Here is a 23,162-nt window from a genome sequence, read left to right as displayed (position 1 = left end):
CCCCTGCTCAGTAGGGTCACCTAGAGCATGGTGGACAGGGTTGCATCCAGGCGGGCCTTGAACATGAACGCCTGTGTTCGGCAGCCGGGAAACACCAGGCTTAAGATGGGCCGTTGGCTGAAGACGACAGGGCGTTTTCGCCCCGCTTCCGACTCCGTCCCCCTCCACCCACCAGCCCTCCAGCCCCCGGGCACCGCGAGCACGGGTCGCTCAGAGGGCTCCCTGCCAGCGTGCCCAGCGGCAGAGCCCGGCGCCAGCCGGAAAAGCGCGGCAAAGCAAGAAGCCACGGAAGCCGCAACGCAGGAGCGGTCGGAGGAGGCGCCAGGGAACGCTAACGGCGGGCGCTGGCGCCCGGCCGGCCCCGGGCCACCGCACGGCTGCGTGCCTCGTCCAAAGGCACGTGCGTCGCTCTGCTGCGGGGAGCTATTCCGCTTCTAAATATACTTCTAAATAAACGCTAGATCGACTAAGTCAAGTTGAATTACTTACTTCGTAATTCAGCAGGAACACGCTGCTGTCTCAGACGTGAATTACCAGAAGTATTTCACAGGACGAAGCAAAGCCAATGTTTTGCTAATTTGCTTATTTTTTCCAATGATATGCATTCTTTTTACCGGGGAGAAATCCTTCCCGAAAGGAATGGTAAAGAGACAGAGATAATAAAATGCTACAACAAAAATATTGCCAAATAAATATTTTGTTAAAATGTTGGTAAAGTCAGCAAAGCATACTTTTAGGCTTTCTTCAGACTGGTAGAAGTTATAGAATACATTAAATGCCTAATACACTGAGAAAATATGGATCAATTTAATCAATGAGAAGTCAGCATAAAAGAAAGACAAAAATTGTATGTAATCATTTGCCTCTGTGTTCTGTTTATGACTATATTAAAAGAAATATCTTAAAAGGAAACATATCTTTAAAAATGCATAGATAAGGTGTGCAAATTGTTCTGTATTTTAACAAACCATAATTTTAATATATTATAAATTTGGTAAAATCTACTGTGGCTAAATATCAGGCCACATGTCCTTCTGTATTAAAAATCTGTGCCTTTAATTCTATCATACATTAATTCATTTCTTGGGTATTCTAAGTTACATACAGTTGTTTCAATTATGAAATATGTAGCACATTTCCATTTGCCTACTTGTCTTTTCTAATTCTCTAAGTAAAATACTTTTTATCTATTGGGCATAGAAAACATACACAAATCAAATATTCTGCAGAACAGAGCTTTGGAACTCTTATTTTCAAAGATCAGCTAAGAAATACGTTGCTCTAAGACCAAAGTCTTATTTATGTGAGTTTGTGGCTTAACTGACAAGTATGTTCCTGTGACAAGTAAGGGCAGACAGTTTGTATCTTAAATACCATAAAGCAGTTTTCAACCCATGTAGACGTCTGGAAGGGAACCAGTCAGTAAAGTAAATTATATTATATCCCACTGACAGTCCAAATACAGTCTACGAGATTCATCAGCTCTACCAAAGACAAAAGAAAAATATGGGAGAGGTGTAGGAGGGTCAGAAATATTTGCAACTCGCAAGATTGCTTAATCAAAGTAAACACATTGCTATTTTAAAAAAATAAAACTAGCAGTTATTTCTTGCTTTAAATACCAAGGTGCAATATGAGCAAGGGCTTGCTCTGTTTTTATGCGAGGCCATGGGCTGTTTCGGTTTTACAAGCTGTTAGAAGTTTGACCTCTTTAATTTGCTGGGAGACATAGAAACAGCACCTCAGAAATTATATTTCTCTAGCTAGTATGAATATTTTATCTCTGCATGTCTTTTACATTAGCCTTACACAGTATTTATTCCCAGAGGATTTTCCAGTTCTTCGATAGTAGCGTCCTACATGACAGGCATCACTGATCCAGAAGCCAAGATGTGCAGATAATTGCACTCAGAACTGCAATTCAGCCTTTTTTAATTCAAAAGTAACATCTGAGAAAGCATATTTCTGCACGGATTAGAATCTGCAGTTTAATAGGACTTGCTTTTATTTACTAATTTCCTTAGCCTATCATCCCAAACTGCACACTTACAAACTGAGTTGAATTTTTGCCTTAAATGCTTCCTGATGAAAGAAGAGAAAAATCTCCCCCCAAAACAAAAATTATGAATACATTATGTCATTAGTTTATTCAAAATACATATGTTAGTATCAGACTAATCTGAACTTCATGCATGCAGAGTATTATACTAGATATGATGCAGACAGCCCCTTCTCTGATTTTAAAAGGAGAAACTAAGCAAACGCAGTTTTCAATTACAGCATTAGTCTGAATTTCCACATGAAGGTCACACTATCCGTTCTACAGAAAAAAACAGTAGTAAATGAGGCACTAAACTATTATGCAGCATTAATTTTGTATGATTTAATTGAATTATTTGACTCTAACATAACTTACAGAAAAGTTGCATTTTACAGAAATTACTCATTACTAATTCCAAAATTTAAGAAATTAAGATTTTTTTTACTGAGATCTATCTTTTCCCCTCAAAGTGCACATGCAGCCATTCTTTAATTTTGGCAATATTCATATACCTGCATGAACGAGAGCAAATTCCTTTGTTTTGAATGAAACTGGAAAGTAAAGAACTGGGTGCAACTTCAGAGCCAGCAATTCCTTTAAAAATGCTGTATGAATCGTAGCACCTTCATCAATCAAACTGAAATTTACTTCCGTAACATACACACACACAATGTTCAGTTTTCTTATAAAACAGGAGAAACCTCTTTATAAACTTGGTAGCTACAACTGTAAAAATATTTTAAGTTGATGCATAAGAGAACATGTTTTTATTCCTTCGGCTTGTATTATGGGAAGCTTAAATACAGATTATCTCATTCAGTAACTCCCCACTTTACAGCAGTAGCAATTCATTCTAATTGCTTGGGTAGCACACTCAGGAAAAAGAGTATTTTTCCTTTGCACTGAATAATGTTTCACGTTAGGTTAAATGCAGGAAGTTGCACCACCATTGGAATGTGATTGTCTGCAACTGCAGAGTTACTTCTTATTCATAGGTTTGTGCTTGCAAAATATTAAAAATGTGAGCCATTCAGCATTACTTCTCCAAATACCCGTAACTTATAACTAGCTCGACTTAAAGGAATCTACCCAGTGCAATCAGACTAATTTTAAACCGTGCATAATCGTTTTTCACAGAATTTGTATCCTCCTGTATGGAGTAGATTATAGTAAATGTAATTCACACATGCTGTTTCTTATTCAGAGGAAAATACAGAATAAGGATGTGGAGAGTTTCTGGCCAAATCTTCATTCAGATCCAAAATCCATGGACGCCACTGTAATTGAGAGACATTCACAACCAGATAGCTGTAGACTTCATTTTCGTTTAAAATAATACCTCTTCTACATCAGTTCCAACTAAAACATCAATGTTATTTAACTTCTAGCAAACTGCCTTCAGCTGAACTTGCAACAGATTACAGTTTCTTGTTCTAATTTTGTTCAGAAAAGGACATTGCTCAAAACCATAGACGTACACTTATATTCACATCTAGATTATGTAAATGTGCTGCTTCTTTTTTGATGTCCATAAAATTATGTATAACTAATAACATTTGGCTTTCAGAATTCAACTTGTCTGGCACCGGACAATGGAAAACGGGCTACCCCTCCCGTGCATCAGTACATATATTTTATTATATACGCTATTTGAGTTCATCATGCACTGTTTTAAAATGCCTCCTCATAAAGCCTGGTCTCTCCGAAATCTGAAATGGTTAATTAACTGTTTACGAAACGGTTTTATTGCTTTCAGATTTGAAGCAAGCTGTGATTTAGTTCCACCGTTCTAACATTCTGCTCCGTATCCAAAGGAACGATTCCAAATGCCACATATGAAAACTTGTAATAACAGGGGATACAGAGTTGGATTTGTGTCTTAGCAAAAACGTATAAAGGAGGAAGAACCCCAAGAAACATTAAAAAGATGCACGGCTTCACAGTATTTACTATTCGGGCTCCTCCCATGTATAAGGGATGATTATTTTAATTTTTACAGCATACCAATTTTCATATCGCACACACTGGTAGTCTGCAGAGGAGAAAACTTGATTAAAACACCAAAAGGAGCTGATTGTGTAGGCGATCTTATTTTAAAATTAACTCTAAAATAAGATAGAGCTGATTCTTCACCTATTGCTTAAATACTCAGATTTTATTTCTGTCTCTTAAAGGAAATAACCCCCCAGCACCTGTAGATGACTGAAGTCGCTCGAGTCCTTTTCCTCTGATTTGAAAAAGTTACAGAAGTATTTAAGCAGTTCTGTAACTCCACAACTGTAACAAACTTCCCTTATTACGCTGCGACTAGAAAGCGCTCCCAAAGACAACCCCATTTTAGGATCACTAAGCAGTTTATCTTGCGAGCTTCTGATTTTGCATGCAAGGAACCTTTCGGAAAATTTTATTCACTAATTTATAAATTCAGCCCACCACGTCATTTCCGGTACAGCTTTCCGGCGACAGACCGTACCGGACGCCGCTGCTGGGGTGCCGGCTTTGTGCGACGCCTTCGGCTCCCTCCAAGCCTGCCCAGCCGCTGGCACCACGCCGCCGCTCGGAATCGGGCCCGGCATCTTCCCATAGCCCGGCCTGGGCTTTCTGCTCAGCTTCAGCTATTTCCAAGAAAACTACCTGAATAACCGTGGCGCTCATTGCAGAACCAGAAATGAGTAAATAGCTTTTGACCCGCGGTACGCGCGTACGAGGATACGCTGGGAAGTCGGGAAGCGTGAGCTCAGGCGGCTCCTATTCCCCGGGGCAGAAAGGGGGAGAAGTGGGGAAGGACGCACGGCTCAGCGGGGCTACGTCTCTTCCTTCTGACAAAATTTCTAGAAAATATAACACAGACTGATAAAGTCCTATTATTTCCCCATTATTTTTTAAGATGAAATAAAAATAGCATTGGATTTTTTTTTTTCATAATTCTAGCATCATACTGAAGGTCTCAGTTGCTGTCACTATACCATAACCTCAGCAATCGTTCCGGCTCCTGTCCAAATGCGATTTATTAAAATTTTATTCCATGAGTACTTGTTAAAATAAGTGCAATGAAGTCAAGTTATCACTGCAAGTGAATCGGGATATTCTGAAAGGCACTATTACGACAGAAAATGTTATAGCCATGTTAAAAATACCAAAATACTGATGAAATTATACAAATAGAGGTGTGGTTTCCTGATGGCATCCTAAAGATGCCAATAAATTAGTGTAGTTTTTCTATAACACAAGCACTGCCTACTTGAAAATTCTGCATTGCTGAAGGACTGGAATTACAAAATGCTGTTCCAAAGCTTTCTTTCTCTTTTTAAACACAATTTTAAGCTTCACTTACTTATCCAAAATCTTCTCTTTAAAAATAGTAATTCACAGTTCAGTAACATCTTGAAGAGGCAAGCTAGATCTTTTACTTTTCTATCTTGTAGTAATCATTGCAAAACATTTTTCCCCTTGGGGAACTAAAAAGATGAAATTCCAATTAATGTATTCTTGATTTTGGATCAATACAGCCTCTACTCCTAATTTACCTGTGGATTAGGTTTTTCTTATGCTACAAACAGAAATATTTGTTTTCATGATGAATTTTAATTTACATGTATTTAAAATAAAACATGAAACTTGGAAACAGCATTTCTGAGCAAGCTATATATTACTATTTAAATGAATAACTAAAAGCAAAATACAAAATAGAATTGGAAAAAATATCAGTTTCTTTTTTTGCACCTCTTAAGAGAACTAAGTTATAAAAATACCTGTATATATAATAAAATAGCTAAAAGTGTATTTAAAGTTATTTTCCACTATGATCAGCACTTTAAAAGTGAAAATAAATGACAGTGTCACGTGACAAGCCAGCATGAGACACGTAGCTTTAATATTGATTTGAAATAGCCATTTTCAAGGAACAGTTGAAATAACAGGGTCTAAACGTTCAATGTTTGAAGTAAGTACTGCTAGAAATGGCAAAAAAAGTGTCAATGGAAATTCAGTCACCACACAGACTCTTCATTTTCCAACATCAATATACTGAAGAGACGGTCTCAACTTCAATACTCACATTCAAAAATTATGCTAACAGTGAAGAAGCCCATGCATTTTAAATTTCTACATTTTTTGTTAAATTTGTTTTGCTTTCTCTGCAGTATATTGCCCAGGCAGGAAAACAGAACTGGTGACCTCTCGGTACATTAATTTATGATACCACGATTCAGCTTAGAGCAAGGAAGACTGTACATAGGCAGCACCGAAGATCTGCAGACACTAATTGAAATATGTATTTAAAGAGAAAAGGATAGAAAGACACCAGGCACAAAATAAACATTAAAACTGAATGAAAAATACATATCATTATAAATCAGACTACGAAAGTATTAATTAAGGTATCTTTAACATCTACCCAGCGATTTTTATATCGCAGCATCCCAAAATAAGTTTGAGTTAACAATAACACAGTAACTTTTACAAGGAGCCACTGCTCCTCAGAGAATTAAACGAAAACAACAAAAAAACCTTTATTCTTCCCAACAGCCTCTTAAATTCCAGTGTCACATCTGCTGCTTACATTTACTCTGTCTTTTCATCTAACAAGTTCTGTTCTCTGATGATTTGGCAGCAATAACAGCCACCATAGATCTGCAGGACACTCAACTGGGAAAGGGTGCAAGTATACTTCCAAAGCAGCTCCCAAGAAAATATATGTCTATTTAATTTAAACCATAATTGGATAAAAATAGCCCTGGGAAACACTCTAGGTTTCCATAATTTCTCCTTTACTGAGCAAATAACGGAAGGTGAGGTTCTCCGTTCGGTACCCGTGACTTCCGTTCCTGCCTGCACATCAGTCCAGCCTCAACAAGACCAGCGGGAGGAGCAGCCAGAGATCCTCCACGACCTGATGCCCAGCCAGGGGATGCCCAGTTTTGTTTTCCCTAACGCAATCCATAAATTCACCTTATTTCTAACTCCATTTTTCTGCCTCGAGCAGTTTTGATGAATGACATTAGAAAAAACTACTAACTTGCATAGGTCAGTGTCCTGCCACGGCAAATAAACATCCACTAAACATCCAGCTGCAGTTTTAAGTGCTCTACCTTCATTTCCAATAGAGCACAGTAGCAACTCGTACATTCCAAAATCTATCCTTCTTTATCCCCGCGACCAAACCTTACACCATTCATTTTCCAACGAAACTCTGTAAACTTCTTCTCTGGCTTGTTTTCTTACTCAAACCCCTTCCAAGCTGTATGCAACATTTATGCTGACAAAACCATTTTAGATTGCTGTCTCTTTGAAACTTCCTAAGTACTGCGATCTTTCCACAAACGATTTTTTCATTGGTTTACCCTCATCTTCGACTTCATATTTTTGTTACTCAGCTCTCACAGCTCTCTGTAACCGTGCTCCTGTTAAGACTTGCAGCACATCTTCTCCTGCTCAGTGCCTTCCTTCTGTCCTAGTCTTTCTCGAGGGTTCAACTTTGTATGACTTCCTTCCCCCAAGCCACTCTGCACTAATCACATGGTGAAGACTCCTACACAGGGGAAAATCAATAACCTTTGCTCCAAAAACCATTCCTTCATCAAAATTGATTTTATATACTCTTCTTTTGAAAGGTACAGATGATCCAGTAAGCCTACAAAACTGCTTTTCCCACCCATGCATGTCACCCCCTCCCTGAGCTGCAGACATACCCAGCCACTCTCTTTGCTAGGTGGCTCTACTTGTTGTCTAGTTGGGATGCTGAGATAGTGAGGCACACGTCTCGTTCATCTGAGAATGCCACAGAGCATAACAGTACGATACAAAAATCAGCTCGGATTTTAATAGAATATTTTTTAAAAGAAAATTTTGAAAGGTGGATAAAATAAGTCAGAGAGTAAACACACAAGGTGCACCAGATCTTTTCCAAGTCAAAGACAGCAACGGAAGCCGATCACCTCATTTCTACCCACAGAGCAGCTCTGTTTCCAGCACCACAGCTCTTCCTTCATGCACGGTACCAGAGACAGCACAGAGACGAGCTAGTGTCTCTTCAGCTTGATTTTTAGATTCTACATCTGGGGGAGGGAAAGGATGGAAAATAGCAACCTGAGCTACTGCTGTTTTAACTATCAGTACAATATTTTTACGAAACCTCCTAAGCACTTGAAGATGGAAAAACAGCAGAGCTGCTCAAAAGATGCTGGAGAACGATGAATGAGAAAACACACTGCCGTATTTTTAGTCTAAAATATTTAGCATCTACTTAGCATAATTTGTTAAATTAAATGTTGCTGTAACGTAATATATTCAAGCAAGGATTGCCAGCAGAACACTGTCAAAGAACTTTATAAACCTGAAAATTAAACCTTTATAAACCAGAAAAAAAATGTCAATGTAACGGGAGCAATTAAGTTCAGGAAGAGATTTTAAACAATAAAGCTATGTATAAATGAGCAGCATGGCTCATAGCGACAGTATCTAGCCCTTCAATGACCACCCAAGTATAGAGAAGTTTAGAAACAAGCAATGTATTTCCTACAACAATCTCCAAGCTTTCTGACCACACACATGCTGTGTGGCAAAAGAGAAAGATATTAAGGAAAATAGCGTAACGTTTTAAACAGAAGTTTATAAATGTTTTTTATTAAAAAAATAATAATAATTGACAGCCTGAAATTTGAGGGGAAAAAAGCCAGCCATGCAAAATGATGCTTACGTGACAGGAAAGGAACTATTTCTGATTTTCTTAAGAAATCTTCACTAAAATAATGTAAATGTTATCATTAAATTTAATTACAAGCAAAATCCCACTGAACAGTTATTATATGTGTTCTAACTAAATGTCAGGGAGATCAGCCTAAAAGTACACTTATACAACCCTACATAGATAGGTACGCCCTATGTAAAATATAAAACAACTTAGAAAATGTACCAGTCCACATGGTATTTTTTTTTTTTTTTCAGAAACATCATGGGAACTTAAATGGAATAAGAGGCTACTGTTCTAAGCCCAAGAAGCAGAGAAGTTTACTACACGTGGAGAGCCCCAAAAGCCCACTATGTAAGTTTAAGATAAATCATAATAGGAAATAGGGAAATAAAAGAGAAGACAGATGGGTAGATGGAAATAATTGGAAAAGAAGCACATTTGTTAATATCGAGAAGTAATTGCAACTTGTTACCTACCTAATTACCATCAGGAGTAGCCCTTAGAGAAATTTAAATTCTCTAAGAAAAAATAATAGTTATGCTTATCCATGCTCCCCACTCTGACTTTTTGCTTTCTAGCACTTTGAATCCCATCCTTTTTTTTTTTTCTTTTTTTTTTCCTTCCCTCTCCTGCTGTAAACATTTCCCTTGGAGCGTTCTTCTATTTGATAAAATATTTCTTCTCTTCCACCTTAATTCCCTTCACTGTGTAGAAGCACTGTTCTTGGAAAACCACAGTTTCACGGACTGTTCTAATTACACTTTTATCTTCTCTCATCTCTGTGGGACGTTAAGCTCTCAATTGCCAAAACTGTGTACCATCTTTACCTTCTCAAGTGTTGTTTAAAATGTTCTTATCACCTTAAATATAAGCAACATTCACACAACAGCAGTGAATACAATTAAAATTGAAAGGTAGTATGATGATAGGATAGATAGATGCTTTTATCTTACAGATACTGTGAATAAACAAGAGTTTCTTATTAAACTACAATATAGTATGCATATTTTTATAATATGTATATGTATATATTATGTATGTATATATTTGCACATACAGTAGAACTCTCTACGACAATATAAAATCATATTCCTCTGCTCTTTTTATATTAAAAATACTTATATTTTTGTAATTTGAAACTTAGGACTGTATTCATTTTCCTCCCACCTATGTACATGCCCTGTAGCAACATTACACCAACTGCAGGTCAGCACAACATTTTTATATATATATATTAAGAAGCATTGTGTTCCTAGTTTAGAACTATTTTTCTAAATCATGGAAATGCCTTGTATTACCTGCAGGACACACTGAAATACACCATTAACACCACTCTGCTCCCATAGCTCGCAGAACGTTGTCTTGATTGGCCACATCCCTCAGGTGGTATTTGAAGATGCCCTTTTTCTTTCAACAATGTCTTTATGCTTGTAAGTGTTAAAAGAATTAGTCAAACTACAATGAAATAAACCTTGGCTTTTCTTAATAGGAAAATGCCTTTAATAAAAATGCTAGAAAAGCAAGTCTTTCAAAGGATTCTCAGGTCTTGGGAAAAAAATAGTGTATTTTATTTATATGCACAGAATTGCACAAATATATTAAAAATAGTCAGCAGTGCTTTTCTAACACTTTACAGAAAACGAATTTTCTGTAATTTATCTCCTAATGGCAATTTTCCTAAGCCTCCCAATGCCAACTGATTTTATGGACTACAAATACCAACAGTTCAAGACTATTAAATAATGATTTTTCACTCAAAGCAGGTATTTATATCCATCTACACTTCCTGGTAAGATCTACTGAAAATAAAAACTACTATTTCAGATTACTGAAATGAAACGATTCTTTAATTAATTATTTAACCAGAAAAATCTCCAGCCTTCCTGTGTTGGCCATGGAACTTCTTGCGCCTACGTACTACTCCCTTCCATAGTGCTTCTATCACAGAGGGCTACATATTCAAAAACAAATATTAACACATAATTAATCAGGAGGATTCACTTCATGTCTTAAGGAGGAGTCATTCTTAGGAAGGAAAATCTCTTACTTTGAGATCCTTTCCACTTTAAAATTGGCCATGTAGCCGCTTTTGATCAAAGAGGTGTTTCCATCAGTAGTTGACCGACACACTCAACGATTTAGCATCAGAAAGGGAAAAACTAACAACCTGCAGTGTACTATTATCCACTTAAAATAAGCTCCAGCTTTGAAACATGTAACAGCATCATAAAAATAGAAGTGGCACTATTATCTCAAACGACAAGAATGAGCAGAGAGCTTGAAAGTGCTTACAGGGTGGTTTCCAAATATCCTGATGGAGACTATTTACAGGTTAGTTAAAACTTTATTAAATGCCAAAATTTAAGGAATACGGAAAATGTAAATAGCTAGAATTTAGCAATGGTTTTCCAGATAATGGTCCAAGAATGGAAATTCTGAATAAGCCTTTAAATACCAACATGCTGATATGTATAAAATATAATGGTCTCTAACAGCCAGTACAAAAAGAATGGAAAAACATAATCAAGCTATGCTAAATAAAGCCTCTTGAGTTAACAAAACAGATTTTATGCTGCCTTCAAAGGGAAACATTCCAAGAAAGGATCTTTTATTCAGATTTTTCCAAATAAACTATGTCTGTTTAGAAAACAAATTCAATAAAGCTTACATTAAAGTGTATAATAAATATGTGGTAGCTTCTCTACAGAATAACTGCATAGTATAAACATTTTTAGAGAATGCCTGATCACAAACGTGAATTTTCATTTGAGCATTAAGAATACAAACTAATTATCACAGGATCACATCACATCACCAAAGATGTTATCACATATTGAAGGACTGAATGGCCCTAGCTCACATAAAGTTTAATCCTATGGACAGAACTTTGGTAAAAACAGCCAGTATTGTGAACAGGCTAAAATTCAGAACACTATTGGCCTGGAAAGTCTCTGAAAACAGATGGCTTGCTTACTGTGAATGGAAAACTCCAAGTGTGCCCGGTGGGGTGAAAAATCCATATACAAGCATGATAAATGACTGAAGAATTAAGAAAGCCACAAAGCTATGTGCAATTGGAAATAAGAGATGCATGAAGTGAGAAGCCAAGGATGAAGGTGTTTCTGGACTGTTTTCTTCTCTGTAACCAAGAAGCGGTGCAAAGTAAAGCTTTGCCCCTTATCTCACTTTCACAACTTCAAGCTGAAGTTCACTTCTTGACCCAAAAGCATCCAATAAATGCCCTTTTACCTTGGGAAAAAGTAACTGAAAGTTATCATCAGGCAAACTTCGTAAAAATCAAAGCAGTAAGTTCTACAGAGTAGGGAAGGCTTTCTTCCTTTGCAGACCAAAAGGGGCCAAAATAGCAGAGGAGAAAAGCAGGAGCAAAGCAACTATATTTGCCGAGCTTCTGCCACATTGACGAAAGCTCAGAAAAAACAATCATCCCTAAAATACCAGATTCTCAAAGCCAGGCTAGGGGCACTGGAATGGAAGATGCTGTGAGCTCTGTATTACAGAAACTGGAAGCAGTTTTAAACAGAGTCTTTAAACTAACCTACTGCTACCTCCAACTGCAGCTTCTCTGACACAGACGATAACCACTCTCAAGGAGAACATTTGGTAATTACACATACAAATCTGGGAAATAACAAGTTAAAATTCCCATAATTGTGTACACTTTCTCACCCTACTCCGGCACCCCAATCTTTTCCGCAGTCTATTTTATTAGTTTAGTGGGGTATGATATTAGCAGTTCCTCCATGCTTCATTTTTTCCTGAACTACTTGCAAAATCAAGAGAACTGGGAAAAGATTCTGCCCTAAAGATTCTCATCCGTTTGCTGTGGGATCATCGGGATCTAATGGTTTTCTGTCTGCCCTTTTCAAAAGGCATAGAAAACAAGAAATATTAGATTACCTTGGAGGGCTCAAGCAGGACCAGTGCAATCCCATGACGTCATGCTGCTTTATGGATGAGGGTCTGCAACTTGAACAGCACTAGTTCTCCAGTAGGATGTCTCTGGAAAGCAAATGGTTTCCACAGTTTTCTCCAAAATGATTGGGAAAATCAGAACGTCATGCAGGAGGAAAAGGAAGGAAAACTATCTGCCTTGTAGAAAGTCCAAAAACACATCTCTGAGAAGCAGGGAAAAATCAGCAACTCCAATGTTTAGGCCTGAAAGAATAAAAGGGTCTGCAACAGATCTGTAAGCACAAGCAGAATCAAAGGCACCTCTCTGAAGTCGGAAAGCGGGAGAGATGACAAACACAACCATGGTCAGGAGCAGGAACAAGGGGCAGCAACGAGGGCAGTTCCTATTCCTCTCATTTTCTTTGGTATCTATGTTCTGTACTACTGTTCTGTTCAACTGCTCTGTCCAGTGTAGAGACCTGGAAAAGATCCTCAGCAGCAGCATGCTCTAAGACAGTAAGAACAACTGCATTTCACTGTTTGGCACAACAATTTTATTTAAGGTGCCAGGTTTGGCAATACTAGATAAAACAAGATTCAAATATCTGATTATTTGGAGATAATTCAAGAAAGCCACATATCAAGCTTATCAATAAATCAACTGATACCATAAATGACTTCAGGATCAAAGGCCCAATGTCAGGATGAAGTCAGCTAGCAAAACGGTATTAGCCTGTGCTAAGGGAGATGCTGTAGCTACTAACAGTAGTGTCCTTATCAAATAAAAGGAGTAATCAGTGCTAGTTCATTCTTTAATGCACAAGGAGAGAAATTAAGGTTACCTTTATTTTAGTATTTCCTAATTTTTAATGCTTCATTCTGCAAAATTAATGTTCTTCTAACATAGTTTATGAAATACAATTCCCTCTCTTTTTTTTCAAAATAAAAATAACAGAAGACGCATGTCTTAATCTCACAATGAATGTTTATGGCATACATGGATGAGCAGCAGTTCTGGAATCTAAAGATTCAGGTGTCGTTATCCGCTTGATTTAATGTAATAGCAGGGAAAAAGAAAAGGTCAGAAGGAAATCAAAGACATGTCTGCATCAGCAGGTGTAGACAGTTTTGCACTTCTGCTTCTCAGAGCCAGCTGGACATGAGTCCTGGTTCAGAAAACATTTAGTTGCATTAGCACCATCATGAGTCTGTGCTAGGGTACTATGCCTCACAGAAGGGAGAAATAACATGATCAGGATTGTCCAGCTAATCAACAGCTGACCCAGGACTAAAATTCAAGCTTTCTGGTCCCAGTCTAAAATTCTATTTGCTTATATTTAACATATATCAAATGGAACCAACTGTTGTTGCTACAGAAATAATAGATAAAATTCATTAGATTTTCCAAACACTCTTGCCACGCAAAGATCAGGGAATTTTCACAATTGAGATTAATCCTGTATAAGGGGGAAGAGGCTTACTGCCTGAAAGTTATTGCCAAAATTTTAGATGGGTTCAAATAGCAGCTGGACAAACTCATGAAAGAAACATCCATCAAGACCTACTGAGAAGCAAAGCTCAAACAGTCTGAAATACACACAGCTTGAGGTTAGGAACGCATTCTACAGAGGAATCCCTACATATGTGCCCTTTTCTCATACTTCTTCTGTAAAATACACTGATGGAAGCCCTGGAGATGATATACCAGGTTAGATGAACCATCAGTCTGATGCAGTACAAGGTTTAATTTTTTTAGTCAGAAAGTCTTGAGAATAAAGCTTCAAATTTCTAGTCCTATCTTCTAAGCATAAGACTAAATCTTTTGTAAGGTACTCACAATCTAAACTGATAGATTATCTCACTTTAGTATAATTAGTCACTACCATTGTTTACTATTTTGTGGTCTATTTAAAAAGGATTAATTTAATATTTGACTCAGCTTAGTGCACCCAAGCTCATATGGCTTTTGTTTTGCTTTGTTTTATTTGGTATTTGCTTTCTATTTATCCTATTTTTTAAACAAATAATGGAAGAACCAAACGCACGTTTTAAACTTGAGCTATGGATCTTTTCCACGTTTGTGGATATGTCCCATCACTAATACAGATAAAATCTGAAACCAGATTTGGATTTCTTTTTCCAATAAATATTTGGATCTCTCAGTTAACACTGGCTCATTACCCAAATATACTGAGGCAATTTGTACCCTTAGTTAAGGTTCTCCTTTTGAATGTCACCAAAAATTGCAAGTTGTGATCTATCATATAAAAGTTATGACTAAAGCAATGTGCTTACATCAAAGCACAGAAATTGAGGCTTTTTTCCCAGAACAACTTTTTGTTAGTTAGCTTAGCTAAATGCTTTAATGAGTATTTAAAAGACGAATCTAGTAACCTATACAAGGAGATAAGGCATTAAAGGTACGAACAGATACAAAACAAATCGAACCTCAAAAAACTAGCATCAAAGTAGCCTTAGCAGTGTAACCCTACTTGTTAGAATGCCCTAAAACTCTTTATTTCCAACACACTACAGAATTTACATTTACCAGATATATAAAATGCTCGAAACATTGATGCCAAAGTATGTAAGTAGTTTTATCTGACAAATCAATTGTATAGCAACACTGGATCAGGGTATTCAGCACCATTCAACCGAGACTCTTAGCATCTTGCAGATTTGAATCAAATTGCTTACATCTTTACTGTGTTACAGTGTTCAATATCAAAAGCATGTGGATTTAAGGAAATGATCTTGAGGAATCCAGGTGCATCTGCTAGCTTAGAATTCCAAGTCTTGCATGTTCACAGCTATGAGCTTCATTCCTGTATACAGGTGCACGTGTTTGCATTTGCGTACACGTGTATGCATATGTGCAGACACAATCAGCTGCATGATTTTTTCTTAAAAAAAAAAAAAAAAAAAAAAGACAGCTTGACCTGTAGTACTGATTATATGTGACCGCAGATCCATTTACTGGAGTCATGTGCTGGATCAGTATCTGATCACCTTACAAGGAACAGCAGCATGATACCAATGACTTGCAAAGGTACCAGACGGACACCTTTCTCAGAGCAGGATCCTATGCATCAGCTTGGGAGCAATAGAGAGCACTGCTCTGCAAATGCCAAGACATTGGTACCAAGCTGGCAGGGATGGGAGAAGCAAAACTAGGCTGAATAAACATCACATTGAGAGCATGAGACTTTGCAAGTCTGAAAACTGTGTTACAGAATTAAATAAAGTGAAGTGAATTAATTCCTATGCCAATAGCTCATATTATTTGCCTTCCCGTTTTGGAAAAAAACAACTTAAATGGACTTCTTCATATTAAACATGTAGATTCTTCAAGATATTAGGAAAAAATGGTAATAAAGGACAGTTCAGTACAGGTTTTAAAAGGGAGAAATGGAGAAATTAAACCCAGTTTACATTTCATTTTGCTTAAATTAACACTCCCTTCTCTCCATTCTTGCGGGGCAGATTATGCCAACTATATCAGGAATTTGAGTCAATGTGATTGACCTCATTTAGCTTTCCACTTGTGCTTACACGAACTCGCAAAACAGCAGTCTCTCTTCTCGCGTGGCACTAGCATATCTACAAGTCTTGAAATTATTTTTTAAAATAAGAAAAAGAGGGCTGAGAAAGAGGTTTGTATATCTGAGAGCACTGATCTCTCCAAATTTTAAAATGAATGAATCCTTAGCAAAAATAACTGTAATGATATATATAAACCTGATGATAAAACACCACCAAGGTCAAAGAAAAACATTTTAAGCTTCAGCACATACTTGTAATCTGCCACTCTAGAATATTTTCTTTTAAGCTATCATTTTTGGGACAAATCATAAAACAAGGCTTTAGAGCTTGCAGATCAGCTAAATATCCATATGTAACTGAGACATTCACATTACTCTTAATACACTGAATAATATAACATCACAAAAATGAAAATTAAAAAGATAGTTACTTGTTCCTGCATTTGTTTTTGCAGGAACATCTCCTTCACTTAATTAACTGCTGTTTTTTGCCTTCCTGATTATCTGCTTTTGACTTTTGACTCCATTTCCCCTCTTTAATTGCCCTTCAGACATAGCAGCACTTGTATATTCACCCACCTAGCAGAGGTCTGTAATAATAAGAGGAATAAACAAACAAGGAAAGCTTTACAGGAATTCATAAATAAAGGTCTTTCTATCACTTTCAGTAGGTCTAGAGTTACAAGTTCCTTAGAAAAAAAACAAATGCTTGAAAAAGAGTAAAAAGAGATGTTGCCCATGAGATTAAAACTATTCCTAAACTAAAAAAGAGTCTATGCTATTTAAGCTATACACTCACCTGTGCATGTCTCACTCTTACCACATCTCTTTTTCTATAGTCTCAAATACAAACTTCCTAAATTTGCAATAATTTCCTTTGCGATGATTACACCATTTCTTATAAAGGGATTTTACCCTTAAGTTGCTCAATTCTCGGTTTACACACAATGCTGCCTTCTCTGATGGAGTCAAATGTTCTCCCCACCACCCTGAACCCCTGGAAGGACGCTTGCACGGATAATCCTAGACAGGCTCCAAAGGTTTCTCTTACCTTATGTGGTCCAACTGACAGCTTATTAGCATCCCCAGATTTTGCAGTTGTATTTAAGGCTCAGACTTAAGGATGCCTACTTCCTTTTACCAACTAATCTATACCGATTAATTTCTTCTCCCTCCTCCTCTGAAAACCTTCTCTTCTTCTGTAGCCCCACCATTTAACAAGACTCACTTCTGACATAAAGGCATTTTAGCCTTGCTTTTATCACTAGCTCCGGCACTGGAAATGCTATTTCTCTCATGGCCACAATCAACACTGATTACCACCTGCCTAGCCAGTGAACAGAGTGCAAACTCTAAACGCATACTTTATACAGAAATAAGTACTGTCTTCCAAAAGATCATTTACCAGGTCACATTAATTGCCTAGTTTTAAATGTCACTGTAGAAATATATATTAATGAAATGCATCTTGCAAAAGATTCAGTGAAAACTGATACATTATATATTACGTATTAATAGTCAACAGCTTTCCAAAATAGGACTAATCCTACTAGCAGCTGCCATAAATTCCATATTCTCCGAGTTTTCAATGGAATGCAAAGGAAACCTCAAAATTTAACACTTCTCAAACAGGAGTTCATTACAGAGTCAAAATTTTGATAATAAAAACAAAATAAACCAAAAAAATAATCCCAAGAATAACAACATATTTTAAGCCCCCTAAGGTGGGTCCTATCTGAGGGATGGGAAGACTAGGTCCATTCTTAAACATATGGAAAACATCTTTGTAACACACGCAGCATTACACATTATAACACAACAAATGAAAGTGTTGGATTTTATAAAATCACCAATTCCATTCCAGGACAGTTTCTAATCAGCATGAACTTCCAATGCAATGTATAATGTGTTTCACTTGCATCTTTTTAAATGAATTAACATTTCTGGATAGAGTGGGAAAACACTGCTTCCAAAATAACAGTAAAATTGTATAATGTTCACTTCACGTTATCTGCTTTCCAGTAACTGGGATGAAATCCAGCAGTTTTAACTTTCAGGATTTATTTTCAGTTACATCTCCTCATACCTGTACAACCATAGAAAACAAAATTGTCAGTCAGGAGCAAGACTTACAAGCATTTTCAGCAATTTTTTATTCTTCATTTTAACTGTTCCACGTCTAGGTACTAGACAGTGCCTGACCACAAACCAGCCAAGTGGTGCAATTATTCATACTATTGGTAATAATCGTGTCTGCATAGTTGCAGCATAAACCTGTAATTACTCAGGCAGGATATCCCCAAGGCTTGGGAAATGGCATTAGTTTTACAATATGAATTTAACAAGCTGAAACTTATCCATGACTGAAAAAAATTTTCAAGGAAAGCTTGAACACTGCCAATTATAACTGAAAAACTAAATATTCAATGGGGATGAAAAACAGATCATGAGGACAATGCTTTCCATCTTTTTTCAGGCACACAGGACCACAGAGGCATGTTGGTCCTACAGCGAATAGGGGTCCAGGGGAGCTGGTTGATATCCAAGGTTCACCATCTCCAAGTTGAAGAATGGTCCATCCTAATGATCATGACATCAAGCTAAGGCAGCAGGAGGCCTGCATGGATGAACAAGCAGCTCCTTACTAAACTCAAATATAAAAAGTTAAGTATAGAAGAGGTGAAAGCAGGCACAGGTGACCCAGGAGAAATACAGAGACGTTGTCCTAGTGGGCAGAGATGGGGTTAGGATTAGGAAAGCCAAAGTCCACCTGCAGCTGAATCTGGTTAGGGACTCGAAAGGCAACAAGAAGGTATCTCTCATACTAAGAGAGGCTGAGAGAACTGAGGCTGTTTAACCTGGAGATCTTATCAATATTGACAAATATCTGGTGGGAGGGTGTAAAGAAGACCAAACCAGACTCTCTTCACTGGTGCCCAAAAGAAATGGGCAAGAATGGAAGAAATTGCATTTGATTACAAGAAAAAATTTGTTTACTGGGAGGGTGCTTGAACGCTGGAACAGGTTTGCTCAGAGAGGTGGTGGAGTCTCCATCCTTGGAGCTATTCAAAACTCAGCTGGACTTGCTGCTGGGCAACCTGCACTTGCTGACCCTACTTTCATCAGGGAGATGAGACCAGACCAGCTCCACAGGGCTCTTCCAACTTATATTATTTTGTGCATGAAAGGCTCCGACAGGTATGTAAGCGGCAAAAGAAAGGCAAGGGAAAATGTGGGGTCATTGCTGAATTGGGCAGAGGACCTGGGGACAAAAGGCATGGAAAATGTTGAAGTATTTGATTGCCTTCTTCACCTTAGTCTTTACTGTAAGATTAGCCTTCAGCAACCCCAAGTTGCTGATACCACAGGCAAGGTCTGAAGCAAGATTTACCCTTCATGGAGGAGGATCAGGTCCTGAACACCTAAACAAACTGATGCAAGTCCACGGGACTTGAGAGGATGCACTCCTGAGTGCTGACGGAACCGGATGATATCACTGCAAGACTACTCTCAATAATCTTTTAGGGTCATGACCATCAGAGGAGGTTCCTCATGACTGGAAGAAAGCAAGTGTCACTCCAATCTTCAAAAGGGGCAAGAATGAGGATCTGGGGAACCACAGACTGGTCAGCCTCACCTCAGTACCTGAGAAGCTGATGGAGCAACTAATTCGGTATACTATTTCCAGATATATGAAGAACAAGAAAGTAATTGAGAGTAGTCAACATGAATTTATGAAGAGGAAATCATGCTTAAAATATCCGATTACCTCCTACGATGAGATGACTGCCTCATTAGATGAATGGAAAGGAGGAGATGACATTCATCTTGTCAAGCTGATGAAATACAGATCAAGTAAACGGACAGCAAAGTAGTGCAAAAATTGGCTGAACTGCTGGACTCAAAGGGTTGTGATCAGCAGCACTAAATCAAGCTGGAGGCCAGTAACCTGTTATGGAAGGCAAGGAAGACTTTCCAGAGATCATGAGGATCTGCACTGTTGCAAGCCATGGCTAGACTTCCCCTCAAGGCTACGAGGGAGAAGAGACACAACAATTCCATATCATCAGCAGCAAGGTAGCAAATTGGCCCAATAAGAGGGACCCTTAGTGCTTGGCACTGGAGATGAGCTTTTGTAGGCTCTGGCAGGGGCTAGCCATGCAGGGGCTTTTCAGTAACCTGGTAAAAAGGGGGAAAACCACTCTTCATGGCGCAGGGTACAGTTTTTTAATCTTTTGACTACTGCAAGAGCTCTAGAAGGAACCTCTTGGCTGACAGCAAAGGAGAGCTCTTGGCACAGCCCAGGAACTCCAGGCAACATGGTTACCTGACCACGAAGCCCTGAGCAGGCAGGCAAGTGTCAGGCGTCATGTAGCCGTTGGCTGAACCCAGGGGGCTCTTCCATTTATGCTATCAACTGACAGTAGCAAGAGAAAAGAACAGTAGAAGTTTTGTCTGAAAGCATATTTCCCGTCAGAGTATTTTTTGACTGACAGTGACTTTTGTTTTCTTTGGATGTGTTCAGTTCTGCTACAAACACATTTTTGTTCCTGCACCTGAATGTCCAGCAGTCTCTCTTGATATGATAAATACCTGTTTCATGAGTATTTTAATTAGGCAGATTTATGATGCTTATGATCAACAAAATGGCATTTGCTCACCTGGGTGGAAGATCACCAGAATCCAAATAGCCCAAGTTTCAGCAAGATGGAGATAAACAGGCAACCAACCGAGAGGGGAAAATTGCCCATCCAAAGACTCAAAAACTTAACTACTGATGTTTATTAGAGGTGTTGGAAAAACACACCGATCACCAGGAAAGGCCTATCAAGCCAAGTGCTTGTGTATACCTGCAATAATATTCAAACAATAAGAAATATACTTCTCTCATATTTAAAAAGTACTCGGATGTTTCTTGATCTTTTCAACATTGATATTTTTTGATATTTTTCAAATACTCAAGACAAAGCCACAGGAGATGGCTTTGTCACAGGAGATGAAAGGGGGAAAAAAAAGACAACATATTTGATCCACAGTAACTTTTCAGAGCAAGCCCTTGTTTAAACAGCAGCCCATTCGACAGTCACAAAGTACAGAAAACTGTAAAAATGTAGGAACGTATCACTAATGGATAAATCACTCTAAATGACCATATCTGATGGTACATAAAAGCTGTCCTTTTATCTTCATATCACTCTCCTTCAAAATTTGCAACAATTAATATTATTAAAGTTGATAAAAATTCACAGTTAGTAAATTCCCTGTAACTGCTGAACCTTACTACACGTCCTCCAGTTCCTGAAGTTTAGCAGGATCCTTTAAGGAAATTAGTGTGGTTATACTGTGATAGATGTAGAAAAAATATTTTTCTAATTCTGTAAAGAAGTACACACACAAAAAAAAAAAAAAAAAAAAAAAAAAAGGAGAGAGAAAGGAAATTCTCTCTTCCTGATCTTTAAGTTGGCAATGATAGTATCTAATGATCACAGGATTGTCAGTTTATAGAAAAACAAAATTATGGAGTATTTGACCCAAAAAACACACAACTTTTTCAGGCCTAATTGGAAAAGCTAGCAGAGCTGATATTAATTCAAGAAGTAGGAAGAGAAATTAACCCATAGGAGATAATGTGTCTTCTACCAACTGGATGTTGGAATTAATGTTTCTTTACAGAGATAGCTATTTCATTTAATCTTTTTTTTTTTTTTTTTTTTTTTTTGTAAAAAGGCCACACTGACAGTTGCAGAGGAGTTCAATTCTGTTACTTTATCAATATCCTTCAGCCAAAAGCTTTCAAAAGATTCTGAAATTACACCTTTAAAACAAAATTTCATATAACTATACGGAAAATGAAATCAATGAAAACTAAGAAAATACACTACCTTTAAAAATACATATTTGAACCCTTATAAATACATACCCAGTCCAAATGTGACATTTCTGCAAAGAGCTCAGATATCTAACTTACTAGAAAACAGATGGCAAGCAAATCAACATAGTAGGTATGTATAACCTGTGCATGACAATATGGATACTTATTTTCCAGCTCACAACTCCTGCTCAATTCTTGCAACAAACTATATGGTTTGATTAGTGATAGAAGAGGACCCAGATAACTTTTAAGTCAAGGATACAAACAAAATATTGACAAATCCTACATACAGCCAATCTGAATTTACAAGAAGATAAAATGTCACACCTCCCTATAGACTAGTAGGTAGATTCCGTAGATTCAGTGGATAGATAAGAAGATTTGTAACAATAGTCAAACAGTGAATATTCAAAACAAAATCTCTCTGAGATACTTACGAGTGTTTCAGTACCACACATGTGGTGTTTATACTTAATATCATTTATAAAATCAGATCAAAAACATTTCTAAAGGAAATCAACTTCTATAAAATGAATTTACAAGAATTTAATTCTTGCAAAATTACACATGCAATATACAAAAAATGCTACAAAAGAACGAATCAGGCTTAACAAGCTGATTTTTCATTACATCTTTAAAACCAGTGCATGGATTCCTGCGTTTACTTCTATCCATATATCAATGTCCTTCTATGCACTATGGCGTGAACAGAAACCCACTGAAGAAGAAACTTCATTTCTCTCAAGATCTGTTTTTTTTTTTTGTAATAACCCCTCTGTTCTCTGTTGGGAAGCCCTAGCCAACTCAGAAATCTTGAGACTACTGAGAGAGAAATTACTATCACAAAGGAGTTAAGAATATCTTCAGTATTGCTGGAAGCCAAGCACACAGCTCTCCTACTCCATTTTAATTATAGAGAATATTTCACATAGTGAGAAATGATGAATACCACCTATTGCCACTTTAGACAAACGGGGGTGAGGCAAAACTCTCCAAGGAAACTATAATACAAGAAGAAAAAATCTTTAAACATTTACATTGGAAAGAAAATAAGACTAGCAATTCAACTGACATAAAATATAATATGAAATGCTGACAGAAAAA

At 37.4% G+C, this 23,162-nt stretch overlaps 1 protein-coding gene across 7 annotated transcripts in view; it reads right to left on the bottom strand.

The window, feature by feature from the left end:
• The window catches only part of SUPT3H (SPT3 homolog, SAGA and STAGA complex component), a 290,826-nt gene that overhangs the window by 188,574 nt on the left and 79,090 nt on the right, over positions 1–23,162 (bottom strand). Inside the window, exon 2 of one of the 7 annotated variants that reach the window (XM_062573265.1) lies at positions 12,651–12,752. The exons of the other annotated variants lie outside the window; for them this stretch is intronic. Within the exon in view, the coding sequence (XP_062429249.1) occupies positions 12,651–12,685 (35 nt within the window). The 5' untranslated portion in view covers positions 12,686–12,752. The remainder of the gene's footprint in view (positions 1–12,650; positions 12,753–23,162) is intronic. 7 annotated transcript variants of the gene reach the window in all.

This window comes from Rhea pennata, chromosome 3, assembly GCF_028389875.1.
Source record: "Rhea pennata isolate bPtePen1 chromosome 3, bPtePen1.pri, whole genome shotgun sequence".
Taxonomy (NCBI): domain Eukaryota; kingdom Metazoa; phylum Chordata; class Aves; order Rheiformes; family Rheidae; genus Rhea; species Rhea pennata.
The sequence above is the reverse complement of the archived record's forward strand: the minus strand, read 5'-3'. Positions and strand labels throughout refer to the sequence as shown.